This window comes from Calidris pugnax, unplaced genomic scaffold, assembly GCF_001431845.1.
Source record: "Calidris pugnax isolate Ruff unplaced genomic scaffold, ASM143184v1 scaffold38, whole genome shotgun sequence".
In the NCBI taxonomy this organism is placed as follows: Eukaryota; Metazoa; Chordata; class Aves; order Charadriiformes; family Scolopacidae; genus Calidris; species Calidris pugnax.
In genome coordinates this window covers 701,863-715,405 of record NW_015090995.1, presented here as the reverse complement: position 1 = coordinate 715,405, position 13,543 = coordinate 701,863, and the positions used below count along the sequence as shown (strand labels likewise).

Below are 13,543 nucleotides of genomic sequence, written 5' to 3'. Positions count from 1 at the left end.
TCGCCGCCCCCTGCACCCCCCGGCCCCTACTCTGCTTCCCCGCCGCAGGCCGGCCCCATGGGACCCCCGGTGGCACCCCCACCGCCGCCGCCGGGGCCCCCCGCCGTCACTGCCTCCCCGGCACACTCGGCATCACCACCGGCCCCTGCCATGGAGCCACGGAAGCCACAGATCCCACTGATGCCCATGAGCGATGCCCGGAGCGACCTGCTGGCAGCCATCCGCAGGGGTGAGTGGCAGGGGTGGTGGTGGCAGGAAGGAGGGGGGACAGGTCCCCAGTGCTGCCACCACAGTAGAAAAAAATCCCTCTTGTCCTAGAGCTGGGTGGTGTTGGCTTCGTTGAGTGCGAGTCAAGCCCCAGGTGATGCATGAAGGTGGTGGCACCTGGTGGAACCTGGGGAGGGAAGGGAATGCAATGGAAGGGGTTGGAGGGAGGTGGGAAAACCCATTGCTGGAGGTGGGACGGAGCCCCACGGGGACGACTGACAGCTCTTGTGTGCATGGCTTCCTTCCAGGCTGTAGCAGATGATGTGCTCCAAGGGTTCTCCCATTTCCCCTTCTTGCCAATGCTTCAGGTCGAATGGTACATTTAACCTTCAAAGAAGGTTCAACCTCTTCAGGTTGAGTGGAAGCCAAGGAGGAGCTTTATTTTATTATATAGCTTTTTAATTGCACCTAGTGGGAGGTGTCCCTGCCCATGGCAGGGGGGTTGGAACTAGATGATCTTTGAGGTCCCTACCAACCCAAACCACTCTCTGATTATCTCACATAGCTTTATAATTGCACGCATCCTCCTGCAAGGGGGCTCCAACCATCTTGCTCCAGCCAATACTTGTAACTGGGGTGTTGCTGCACCTTGGGTGCGTCCACGGGTGCTGGGCATGTTCCCCCCTAAAGCCTTCCCCTCTTTCTCTACTGCAGGAATCCAACTCCGGAAAGTCCAGGAGCAATGGGAACAAGAGGCCAAAAAAGAGCCCGTGGGCAACGACGTGGCGACGATCCTGTCCCGCCGGATCGCGGTGGAGTACAGCGAGTCCGACGACGACTCCGAGCTGGACGATAACGAGTGGTCGGACTGAGGGGGCCCCCGGGGCTGGGCTGGCACGGAGCTCCCCGGCTCCGTCCCAGGTGTGTATAGGCGCCTTCCCCAACCCTCGATGCCAACCAGCGCGGGCGGCCCCGCTCGCTCAGGAGCTTTGCTTTTACACCATGTCGAAAACCCTTCGGGCAGCAGCAGCAGCAGCAGCACTGGTAGGATACACCTCGGAGGCAGTGAGACCAGAAGTTAGCAGCACTTTCACTTTATAATGACTTCCAAAATGGCTCTGGAGGCAGGTTAATAGCACTCTTCCGGGTTGACACCTGGAGAAAGAGCAGAGACTGGCCCTGAGTGTGCTTTGCTAGAGAAGGGGAACCCAGAGGCAGTAGTGCTTTTTCAGATAGATGTTTAAGGTGTTAATGAGAAGCTCCTGGAGAAGAAGCCTGATTGCACAGCTGGTGTCACCACAGGCACACAGGGATGGCCACGTGCTGGGCTTGGGGATGCTCTGCTGCCTGTATTTGTAGGATCTGGCAGCTCCAAAGGCTGCATGTGGGCAGGAGTCTCCTTCCCCATAGGGCAATGCACTGTCACCGTTGCATAGGGATGCTCACCATCATGCTATTGCTCCTTGGAGAAGACCAAGGTGTTGGTCACCTGAGCCCATTTCCATCCTTAGGACCAGTTTTCTGGTAGAAAATCGTGAAGGCAAGGCTTGTGCAGCTGGTGGGGAAAAACAGCTCTTGTCCTTGGGGGGAAAAGGAGTTGCCAGCAAGGGAGCAGAGGTGTCCAAGGAGCTTCCCCAAGCCCAACTCTTCTCAGCCTAAGCACTACACCATTTCAGTATTATTTAAAAAAAAAAAAAAATTAATTAGATAAAATGCTGCTTTTACGTAAACTCTCAACTTGCACTTTGCAGCCCCACAGACTGCACCCATACAACCGAGATGGACTCAGATCCAGGCACTCAGTCCCCCTGGGCCTGATCCTGCCCCATCCATTACCCACAAGCAGGGTGAGGCTGGAGAGTTTGGTGCCCACCATGGTGTTTTGCTCCTCAAAAGAGAACATGATTCATCAAAGGCTTTTCACACGAAGGGAGGAGACGTGGAAAAGCAGAGCAAAGGGGTGGGAAATACTGAAAATTCCACAGTCAGGAGTAAGAGCAAGCACAGAGATGGGAGAGGTTCCCCACCAGCAGAAAATGGGCCAGGACCAGCCATGGGCTTGCCCAACACGGTGTTGCGAGGTCCTGTCTTGTCTTCCCATATACCATGGGTCCCTGAACAGGGGAAAACTGACTTTCCATATTGAATCTCTTCTGAGGAGAAGCTGGGCTCTGAGCCCACCTCCCCAACTCTCCCGGTAGCCACGTAGGTGATGGCTACAAAAGTAGTATTTTGACTATCTAGGAGTTACCAGACCTGTAAAGGAGGCAGGAGCATGTCGCTGGGACCCAAAAGGCTCAGAGGCTGATGCTTATGTTCACCCTGAGAAATGCTGATGTTGAACAATGCCCCAAGTATCTTCCTGTTTCCCCCTGGTGAGAAACCCTTCATGGTGAGATGTGATGAACCCCCTGCCTGGCTGCTGAGAAATATCCCTGGGAGCCCTCCCTTCTCTCTCGACTGACCAAAATGGTCTCATCCCTTCGATGTGACGCCTCCTGCATCTCTGCATCTGTGGTGCTGAGCAGGGGGTCAAATGGAAGAGCAGCATGGATGTGGGAGAGGGCAAGGGTTGTTGGGGAAGGTGTTAGGGGAGGGTACACTGCCATGGGCCACATCCACAGGTTTGGCCCCCCTTTCCTTAGGGAAAGCTCCCCTTGACTTCAGCAGGAATGACTGTCAGAGCAGGAACTGCAAATCAAATCCTTGGATTTAACCCTGGAATTTTCCATCTCGGCAGCACTGATGGTTGGGCACTGCAGGCAGGAAGCAGCAGAGAAATAGGGCACATGGAACTCATCTCCAGACCTCAAGGAAACAGGATTGACCAAAGGAGGCAGGGAGACATGGTGTCCTGTAGGTGACCAGGAAATTCCCAATGCTTGGTGCTCACTGAGAGCTCTTGTGTCTGATGTCAACCCTCTGAGATGCAGGGAATGGGCTGCAAAAGGTTTTGGCCAAAGCCCAACATCTCCACCCAGGCAGAGAGCCCTGGCAATGCCCACGATGGGCTTTCCTCCGCAAAGCAGCTGGGGTTTGACCTGAGCAAGTTCAGAAGAAAGGCTTGTAAAAATTCAGAGCAACATTTAAGAGTCACCTGGTGGTATTTAATGTGGAGGGTTATTAATATAGATGCCATCGTGATACTGTTTGTATGTGAAGAGCACGTGGTGGCACCCAGAGCCCCAATCTCATGATACAGCCATTCCTGCAAGGCCAGCTCTGCTGGCAGGCTGACATCCTCAGTGCCTTTGCTTGAGGGACTCAGCTACATTTGAGGATGACCATCTTTATTTTAGTTACATTCATCTATTTTTTGCCCAGGTGACTTATGAAATCCGACACAAGTGACACCATCTCCTTGGCTGGTCTGGCTGGGTTAGCTCTGCTGGACTTGGTTGAGCCATCCTAATTAACCCTGGCTGGCTGACCCATATGCTGCCTACTCAATATTTTGTACATATGTGCCTATTTCTGTATACTCTTCCAAAAGTAGGCCATGCTGTGTTACACAACCTGAAATGCTCAAATCCCCAAGTGGGCTGATATAAAAGTGAATATTTAAATATTTTATCTAGCTTGTCAGCCATTAAAAATACAATTCAGGTCACAGACGATTGCATTTCTCCTCTCTCAAGTATACCAGAAGTGGGATGAGGAGATTCTCCTGTACATTAAGGTATCGTGTTCCATGTTAAAATACAGCAGTGGCATTTCATTGCCAACAGATGATCAGAGAGTGCCAAGCATTTAATGAGCCCAACCGATCTCCTGAGAGCTCCTTTTTCCATTTTATCTGCTTTCTCCTACTTGCCAGTTTATGGGCATAGATTAAAAATAATAAATAAGTCCACCAACAGGGGGAAGTATATTCTGTGGGCATACAAATGAATTGGGCCAGAGTCAACAGAAGAGGAAATAAACCGGTTTGGTTCTGCTTAGAGATATTAATGGAAGGCTATAGTCCTTGAGGTCCCTCAGGAACCTCTTGGACATTTCTGATTTATATGAAGAAGGACATTATGGGGACCACTGTGCTCATGGTACACTGGTCATTGCCTGTGAGGGCTACATCAGGTGTGAAGTCTGGTCTTGCTCAAGTTTCATGAAGGTTGGTGGAAGTCTAGCAGTGTTCACGTTCCAGTGTTGCACCCTCAGTGTCCCCTTGATTTTGAGTGAACGCTGGAGTTAGCTGTTGGCTCCGGTGGCTCTTAGACAATCAGTGTCCTGAAGGAAGGAGGAGGGATTGGGTAACTTCTGGCTTTTCACCCTGGGCAGAGACCTGGGAGGAGCAAGCATCACATCCTATGAGAACTCCTGATCCTGCAGGTATTTTTATCTTGGGAAGGTTTTATTCTGGTCACAACCGTAAGGCAGAACACAGCTTCTCCAGAGAGCTCCCTTCACATAAGAGCCCTCAAATACACTCCCAGCAATCTTTCCATCTGTGTCGCCCTTTCAAGACACTCAACAGCCTGAACAGAAGCTTTGCAGACTCCCTGGGGAACACAGCCTGAACTGACACCTCAGCTTTAACGACAAATGGGAGTTTCACTTGGAGAGAGGCAGGTTGTAGCACTGGAGGCAGTATTTTGGAAGGTGCTCTCCAGAGGTGCATGGCCAACAGGAGCATCATGCCATTTCCTTGTGGGTGGACTGTGGAGGGTGGTGGGAAGCGCTCCCCATCATGGGATGCTGGCAAGGGGAGCATAGGCTGTTTCTTTCACCGTGATTCTTGTTTTCCTGTAGTAGTAGTTGTTATTTAGGAGTAAGGTTCTCTCAGCTGGCATGTCACTTTACAGATTAAAAAAATAAACGTAAGGGCAAGGACTCTGTCCTGAGGAGTTTACAGTTTACAGCAAAGACCATATAACCTGCACTGCACTTTAGAAGCCTCAAACGCTCACAAACCCATGAATTTACCCTCAACTGGGCAGCAGCACCTTGAGGACTGTTGTCCCTTCCTTAGGTGACCCCACAACCAACACCACAACCACATCCCCCCCCCCGCTGATGGCAGCAGTGGGGCTTTCCTGCCCCTTCACTATCCCCACGCAGAAGTGCCTGAGCAAAGTACGGGAGCACCAAGACATGCTGGTTTTGTCTCTGAACGGGTCACCATGCCCTCAGGGTGGACCTTTCCCAGACCCCACACAGCTGTGCTCCTCTGGGATGATCATGCATGCGATAAGAAACATGCCTGGGTAACACTTAGAGCTGCCCACTCAATTCATGTGATGGCCTCTAAGCTCCAAGAAAGTGTCCTCCTTCAGGTAATTATACCCAAGCCTAAACTTTGAAGTATTTCAGTCTTTTTGAGAGTTGAGGAGTTCTTTTTTCCTGTGAATCTGATCTTCCTTTACCAAACCCCAGGTTTCTAGAATCAGTCTCTCAAGCTCTGCTTTCTCCAGGTGAGAATTGTGCCTGCATTTTACTGGGGGAGGGAAGAAAGAGGAAAAAACACAGTCAAGAAGTTCAGTGAGGGGTTTGCCCCAAAGCCTTCAGGGCTGTGCCTGCGGCAGGGTGGGAAGAGGACACCATCCTGGTGTTGTCACTAGGCTGAGGCAGAGCCTGAATCGAGGGATGGGCTCTTGCTGCAGGAAATCCCCAGGCAAGACCTGGATGGGACATGGTGTCCCCTGAAGGCAATGCTGATGTGACATTGACAATATTAATGTCTGTCTTACATTGGTACAGGGCCCTGAGGCCACAGACATCTCCATAGCACTACATGATGGTTGATCACTGATGCTTCACCCTCCCACAGGCATCTCTCCTAATAAGTATCTTCCCACAGGTGCCACCTTCAAAGAAGCACCCAGAGGTCCCTCTGTAGTCTTTTACTCATAGCAGGAACAGGCTTAAATCTGCTGTTGGTCACTGTGTCTGGGGGCTTGTGAGCCCAAGTGTGTGAGAAATAACAGGGAATTAGTAGTGGCAATACTGGGGAACTGGGTTAGCCCTGGGGGGACTTTCAGCCCAATGGTAGTTCTAGCACTTGACTGTGTAGGAAGTATTGAGAGTGCAGAGAGGAGGAAATAAGATAGAAAGAAAATAACCTGATATTATAGGTTAATTATGTTCCCACCACTCTGTACAGGAAAGACCTCAGGTAGGTAAAACCAGCTGCAAAGCTACAAAGGGCAGTGGGGAGAATAAACCTGTTCTCCATGTGTGTGTTGGACCAAAGTGTAAGGCACAGGATTGAGCAGTGGCAGAAAGGAGTTGAAGCAGATCTCAGGGAAAGCTTTCTCAAGGTGATGACGGAGAAACTCTGAGATAGGTCTCAGAGCCTCTGAGGTCTTTGAGAAGCAGGTCAGCTTCAGCACAGAGGAGCACTGTCAGTGACCCTGTGTTGGGCCAGGGGGTGGTGGAGGTGCCCACAGAGCACCTCTTCAAACCTGGCATGTTTGTAGTTCTGCCTCATCCCCTCCTCTAGGCTTGCAGCACCTCTACTTGTAGATCTGTCCCAGCAGGACACCACCCCAAAGCACTGCCCATTAGCCAGCTTGTGTTCTCCCTGAGCTTTATTGCCCCTTTTCTGGTTTCAGTGTCAACCCTCAAATACAATAGAGACATAATGTACTGCAGAATAAGTACATGAGAGGGAAGGATAAGAACTAACTGCAGAAAACCAGGACAGGCAGCTGTTACTGCTACATTTCAGTAGTTGAAGGCAACAGTTCAGCAACCTGCTCCTCCAGACCACTCATGGCCCACGGACCGCACTGTGTAAACCATGCTGGTACAATAAGGTGAACCATCTGAAAGTTACCCTTTGATTTGGAGTAGCTTAGATGAAGAATCTAAAAGCAAGCAACCACCACCCCCCACCCCCAAAAAAAGAATAAAAAACACATAAAGAAACAACTCACGTGATTTCCAGAAGGAAAAATCTGTTCTTTCTCCTTCCCCTTGACCTTGAAGGAAGGTCAGACCCAGCATTGCTTCCCAGCCAGCCACCAAAAAATGGAACAGTTGTCATCGTAACTGCTTTCAAAAGTTACTTCCTAAGTAACCAGCATTTGAAGGCAAGCAGCACATCAGCCCACAGTGCAACAAAGAGAAGAGTCTCCAGCACCATAGGACGTGCTTTTGTCCCTGAAGGCCCCACCCCAGCTCAAGTGTTTCAAATCCCATTGATTTTCTCCTTTTTACTGGTGCTTGTATGTGCCCGATGCCTCAGCTGGGAACACTTAGTCCATAGAAAGTCACTTCTTGCCATGAAAAAACCAACAATAAAAATCTTGCATTAGAAACAAAGTGGGCTTTGAGCCTGGTGACATTAGGACACTGAGGAGTTGTTGGTTTCTCACTGGCAGCAGGTGCATCTTTGGCACAGTCCTGCCAGGTCTCCAAATACAGGATGCTGTTAGGAGCATCAGTGCCCCCCCCACCCCCACCAAAGTTATTTTTATACTGAGATGTTTCAGGTCTATCTTTAGTTCTGGCCAGTTTTCCTCCAAATGGAGCCTCTCTTTGTGGTGCCTTTTGTCTCAGATCACATCAGATTAGGAAAAAGAAGGAAAGTCCCCAACAAAAAGCAATCTTTTTTCCTCCAAAATGCATTTTTGGGAGCATTTTGGGGCTGATGGCTCCCCATCTTAATAGACCTCCTTCATTTTGGGGCTGATTGACTTGCCTGGGGGAATCTGGAACAGGATATTCCAGCGTGAGCTTGGGTTGATGCTGAAGCGTTGCTGGCACTTTTCTCCTCTCTGGTTTCAGCCGTGCCATGTCACGTGTGGGGCTCAGGTCTGGTGTTCCTGTTGGGAGAGCAGTGACATGACAGCTCCTTACAGACACAAGTGCCTTTTCTGGAGGTCCCCACTGCGTTGCCGAGGAGCACAGGGCTTCACAGGGTGGTTCCCCTTGCCCAGCTGGGGAAGGACAGAGTATTCTTAAGCATTTCTGATGCTCAGCCTGTCCTCACCTGCCCACACCCCGAGGTATCCACTGGGATTCCTCCCTCCTTGTGCAGGCATAGTTTGGGGAGCAGCTTTTACCCCAACTTTGGCCAACCCAAGGAAATCCTGCTCCGGCAACCAGGTCTCCAGGTGCAGATGCAAACATTGCACCTTCGGCCCAGGGACAGTCCCCAAGAGGACACGGTGGCCATGTAAGGAGGTGACAAACCCTGTCACTGCTTGGCTGTGGGACATGCATGTGCTGGTGGGTTTGCTCCAGGGTATGTGTATTGCTGCAGCGGTGGGACAAGCACGCAGGCTGGAGAGCCTTCCTCCTTTTTCTTCTCCTCCTCCTCCTCCTGCCCCATCCCAGGGCTGCTGGGACAATGCCAGCTGCAGTGGCAGGACAGGAGCCATCTCGTAGCCAGGCTTCCATCACCCTCAGAGTGAGTAGGAGCACAAGCACCTCTGGGTGAGGCCAGGCGCTGCAGGAGCCTTATTTTGGGGGGAATTGATGGTAGGTGAGGATCATCTCCTGTGCCCTGCACCCAGCAGCCCAGGGATCAAGGCTAGCCTAGACTGGGCTGGGAGCACCTCAGACACCCCCCCAAAAAACCCCTTCACTACCCAAACTGAGCAACTGCAAGCTGGGGAGACCTCCCGGAGCACTGGGGCAACAGATCCTCCTAAAATAGAGCATCTGTGAGTGACCAGCTTGAGACAAGCGTTTTGAAAGCATTTTTTTCCCCTTTTGGCACCAGCCATTCGTACGCACAGCCTGGAGCCAGGGCTGCAGCCTGTCTTTATGGAGGTTGGCTCCAGCTCTGCAGGGGTGGCACAGCAGGGATGGGGACGTGCCAACCCAGTGGCACCTTGTGGTTGTCTTCCTGGGGTGCTCAGCAGCAGTGAGGCTGCCCCGATGCTACTGCAGAAAGCTCATTTTTTTTTTAATACCGGCAGAAGTATTACCTGTATTTCCTTCGACTTGCCTTTTGATAAAAGCAGCTGACAGGAGATGGGCACTTCTCCCATGGGAGGGTCACCCATTACAGGCCACAACTTGATTTCCATTATTATATAGTTGACGTTAAAAAACAGAAGGAGATGTTCACTGTCTGATGGGGTCTTTTAACCATGTGCACTTAGTCAATAGGTGAGTAGATGTTGCTGCTTGTATCTATCTACCCTACCCAGTTGCTACGTGTGAACAAGTGTATTTCTCCCCAGTGTTGTGGGTTCTGCCTGTCGTGACACGATGACGGAAAGGTAGGGACTACGTGGGTCGCCACACGAGCTTTCTTCTGTACAGTGTAGAGAGGAAAACCGGAACGACCCCAAGCGCCGCTTGTAACTACATTTGTTCAAAAAAAAAAAGGTCATCTTATTCCCAAACTGTTGACACTTTATGCATGTGGTAATAATTAAAAACAAAACAAAACGACAAAATTAATAAAGATTTTAAGAGGTTAAAGTGGATTTGGGTTTGGCTTTTTGTCAGCTTGCCCTTGCTGGGTCCCTTTGCTACGAGTTCTCAGCCCTCTGGTGCTCCCTTCTCTATTAGAGGCCAGGGCACAGAAGCAGCAGCACAAAAGCTGTGATGTCTCTATAACCCTTCATTTGGAGAAAGCAGCTCTCGAAGATCAATTCATTCCTGTGGATATTTAATCCCTGACTGCCTGGGTAACTGGAGGGCAGAGGATGGCTCCTGCTGATGGAGAAGTCTCCATCCTTTCGCGTGGAGGCTCCGAGCCATCCCTTCCCAACCCCACAATCAATGTCTCCAGCAGTTCTCATCCTCAACCAGCTCGTCATGATCCAAGTGGAAACACAAACCCCCGGGGAGGGAAAGCAGAAACCTGTACCAGACCAGCTTCAGCTGAAATAAACACACAGACACGCACAGCATGGCACATACCTGGGACAGGAGCCCAGATCTTCAAATGTTTTAATTTTAACCCCCCCCAACCCCCCTATTTTTGGATATCCTCTTGACAAATCACTTTAACAGTTTTATTTACAGTAATAAAAATAAATTACTCTTACAGATGAATGTATACTATTATACACAATAGAGATACAGTGCAATAACAGCATTGATTTGTTTCCACTCGTTCATAAAGTGCATTGAAGGGGCTTGATTTAACCGTAATTGAATGATAACTGTACATTTTTCTTTGAGATCAACTCTCCCAGTCGAGTTAAAAGGCTAATGAAAACACGTACATCAAAATAAGTTGCTGTCCCGACTGCTGGGAAATGGCCCAGTTCCCGGGGAAGCAGCTAGGACAGGAGGCAGGACTGGGAATGGGGACCATCGACTCCCACTCTGTCCATCTGTGTTGCCAAAGGTGGCTCCGATGGACACTGCCCGAAGCCTGGCCAGGTTTGATCTGGGGTTCAGAGCCTCAGGAGGTCTGTGACCACAAGGCAGGACCTGGCCCTGGGCCACCCCCATCTGGCTGAGTCCCCTTCTGGTGGCTTTGCCACCAGAAACTCATCCCTCCTTCTGAGGGAGAGGATTCACTCCCTAGGGAGGATGCTCTTTATCCTGCCTGGGGCCTGATTCTGACCTACTCACAAGGGACATCAGAGACCAGCCCAGTCCTTCTCACTCCCTACCTGGTGTAGAGCCAAGAGACCAGGCTGCAGCAGACTCAGAAGGACACTGACTTTGCCAGCAGCGGCCAGCACCACATCTCATCCTTAGCCAGATACTGCCCAGTTGGCAAAGAGCTTTTGCTGGGCCGAGCCGGATGTTTTCCAGCTCCCAGCTCCCCCGATAAGGTCATAAACCTGTGCTTTGTGATTTCAGTGTGAAAGGCTGTGCTGTCAGGCATCCGGCGTCCTGCCCGCTGCAGCGTGCTCAGATTGTGAAGGAATAACCTTGGTTTAGACACGATTACACTTGACATCGAGCAGAATTTGTGAAGGCAACTATTACCCTTGGAGCTGGGGACAATTTATTCACGTCCCTCAAAGTCAGGGATAAAAGAGCTTTGGACCATCCGTTCCGATTTGCATCTTCTCTACTGAAAACCCATTCTATCTTTACAATCCCCTATCTTTCAGAGTTTTCCAATGGGAATGAGCAAACCTCCCTTCCCAGGGTTGCAGGGACAGCGGGAAGGGCGGCTCGTGGGAGATTTTGCAGGTGACAACTGCATTTCGAACAGAAAAAGTACAACAGATACCAGTGAAACCATCAGCTGTGGGGCAGCAGGACCACCTCGCCGAGAGAAGAGGTCGCGCATGAATGAAAGGCGTTACAAGGAAATACCATGTGCATTGAACAATTGTTCGCGACAATTAAAAGTGAACCAGTAATTAATTGTTGACAATTAAGTGAGTTTGTCGATGCTGGTCAATACACATCAACACAAGTGATTACCAAGATCAATGGCTTTACAGAGACCTCCCCACCCCAAATTTGATGCTTCTGCAAGAAAGAGGTACTTCATCACCTACTGAGAACAGTAATGGTTTTGGGGGGTTTTATTCAAAGTTCAATTAAAACTCTTTGTTCGAGATGAATAAATTGTGGCTGCCACAAGGACTGAGATCCTTGAGATATTTACTGCTGGTTATTGAAATGAAGCTGGCTAAAAAGAGATGTTTTCACTGCTCAAAGTCCCAAACTGAACTCGGCTTTAGCTCCTCACATCCCAAATCTTCCTCTTACTGCTATGGAGGGTCCACCAGGGAAAATTATTTTCCATTGACCCTCGTATGCCTTTGTCAAAGCTGAGCAATGGATCCCTCCAACTGAGACAAGTTTCAAGTATACAATTAAATTCTAAAAGAGAATATTGTTAAAAGCAAAACCTTCAGCAATAGGGAATTGACTGAAAGGCCAAGAAAATGCAGGGTTTTTTTTTCATGTCAGAGTTTCTCTAGAGCTGATTAGTTAATCCACCTTTCACTTAGAGATGCAAAATGAGCCGCCCAGAGAAACAAATACTGTCTTCCAGATCGGGTTGTGTAAAAACATTTCAAAACATTCACAAAGTTTCAAAAATGGTTTGAACTAACTCTGTCTTGAGTTTTCACACTGAGGAACTGCAAGGACCTGGCTGCGCTTACAGAAACCAGAAGAACTAAAATGAGCAAAGTGTTTATATGTATATATATTACTTGTTCTTATATATATATATATATATATTTACTTTTAAATATATGCGGATTCAACATTGTGCCTACTGCCCATTGCCCAAGGTATTCAAAAGAGAAAAGAAATGAAAAAAAAAAAAAATAAGAGACTGGCCACCTTTCAAAGGTAGACAATAAGCCCAAGCCCCAGGCACACTTTGGAGATTCATAGCTTTCTCATGTGCACTTAGCTCTGAGGAGCGAGGAATTCATTGCACGGATCCAGAGAGAAAATACAGTTGTGCCTGTATCCAGCCATAAAGTGGCTTCGTACCCACTACAGCCTCAAAAAGCAAGAACATTTCCATCTTCCACGAAACTACGGTGTACACACGCGGCAGTGTGGTGGTGGTGGCACCGTTGGGTTGTGTTGATAGGAACCATCGTCCGTTTTGCCCATGGTGCAGCAGAACCCACCTCCTGCTTTGAAAAGGGGCATTTTGGATGCTGGAGGTCACAGCATCCTTCTCTAAAGGGCAGCAACGTGCTTGGGAGACCAGGCTCAGCTGGTGAGGAGTCTTCTGCTGCCACCACTGAGCTGTTCCCATGCTGGGCCCCAGAGCTGCACCCACCACCTCTAGCTTTGAAAAGGGGCATTTTGGATGCTGGAGATGACAGCAACCTTCTCTAAAGGACACCAACATGTTTGGGACACCAGGCTCAGCTGGTGAGGGGTCTTCTGCTGCCACCACCTCTGCCCTGAGCCACCCCAGGGGGTTTCACCCCAAGCCCCACCACCTCTCTGAGGGTTGCTTGGTTTCTTGCTTGCTTTTTTTTAAGTGAACGCACTATTCCACTTCTCGGCCAAAAGAAAGCACAAGATAAAGGACACTTCATCATGGTCTCACTAACACCACAAAGCACGTGATACAGTAGAGGAATGTGAGGGTACCGTAGCTTCTCTAATGAAGCAAGTTAAACTGGTAGCATCCGGAATAACACCCCAGGACACACGTGTGATTACAGAGGCTTCCCTTGAGGGGACCCCAGCAAACCCGGACCCATCTTTGGATGAAAATCCCCCCGCCCCCCCCCATGTAAACGAGCAGTGTGGAAGGGAGCACCACCCCATGGCCCCACACCGAGCAGGAGAGCCCTTCCTCGGCCTCCCCAGAGCCTTGGGGTGGGGGGCACCCACCGTGAGCCCCCACCCTGCCCGCGGCCACCTTTTTTTGATCCCTGCCACAACCCGAAACAGTGGCCGTACCCTAAAGTGCCTTTGCCCCCCCCCAGCTTCTCAAAGTGCTTCGCAAACGACAATAGAAACAGAGAGGCATCGTGAC

The 13,543-nt window shown here is 50.0% G+C and overlaps 1 protein-coding gene across 1 annotated transcript in view; it reads left to right on the top strand.

Annotated features, from left to right (window-relative positions):
* The window catches only part of LOC106895460 (wiskott-Aldrich syndrome protein family member 3-like), a 14,353-nt gene extending 4,768 nt beyond the window's left edge, over nt 1-9,585 (top strand). Inside the window, exons 8-9 of the mRNA XM_014954893.1 lie at nt 25-229; nt 922-9,585. Of these exons, the coding sequence (XP_014810379.1) occupies nt 25-229; nt 922-1,079 (363 nt within the window). The 3' untranslated portion in view covers nt 1,080-9,585. The remainder of the gene's footprint in view (nt 1-24; nt 230-921) is intronic.
* Nucleotides 9,586-13,543: the final 3,958 nt, after the last annotated feature.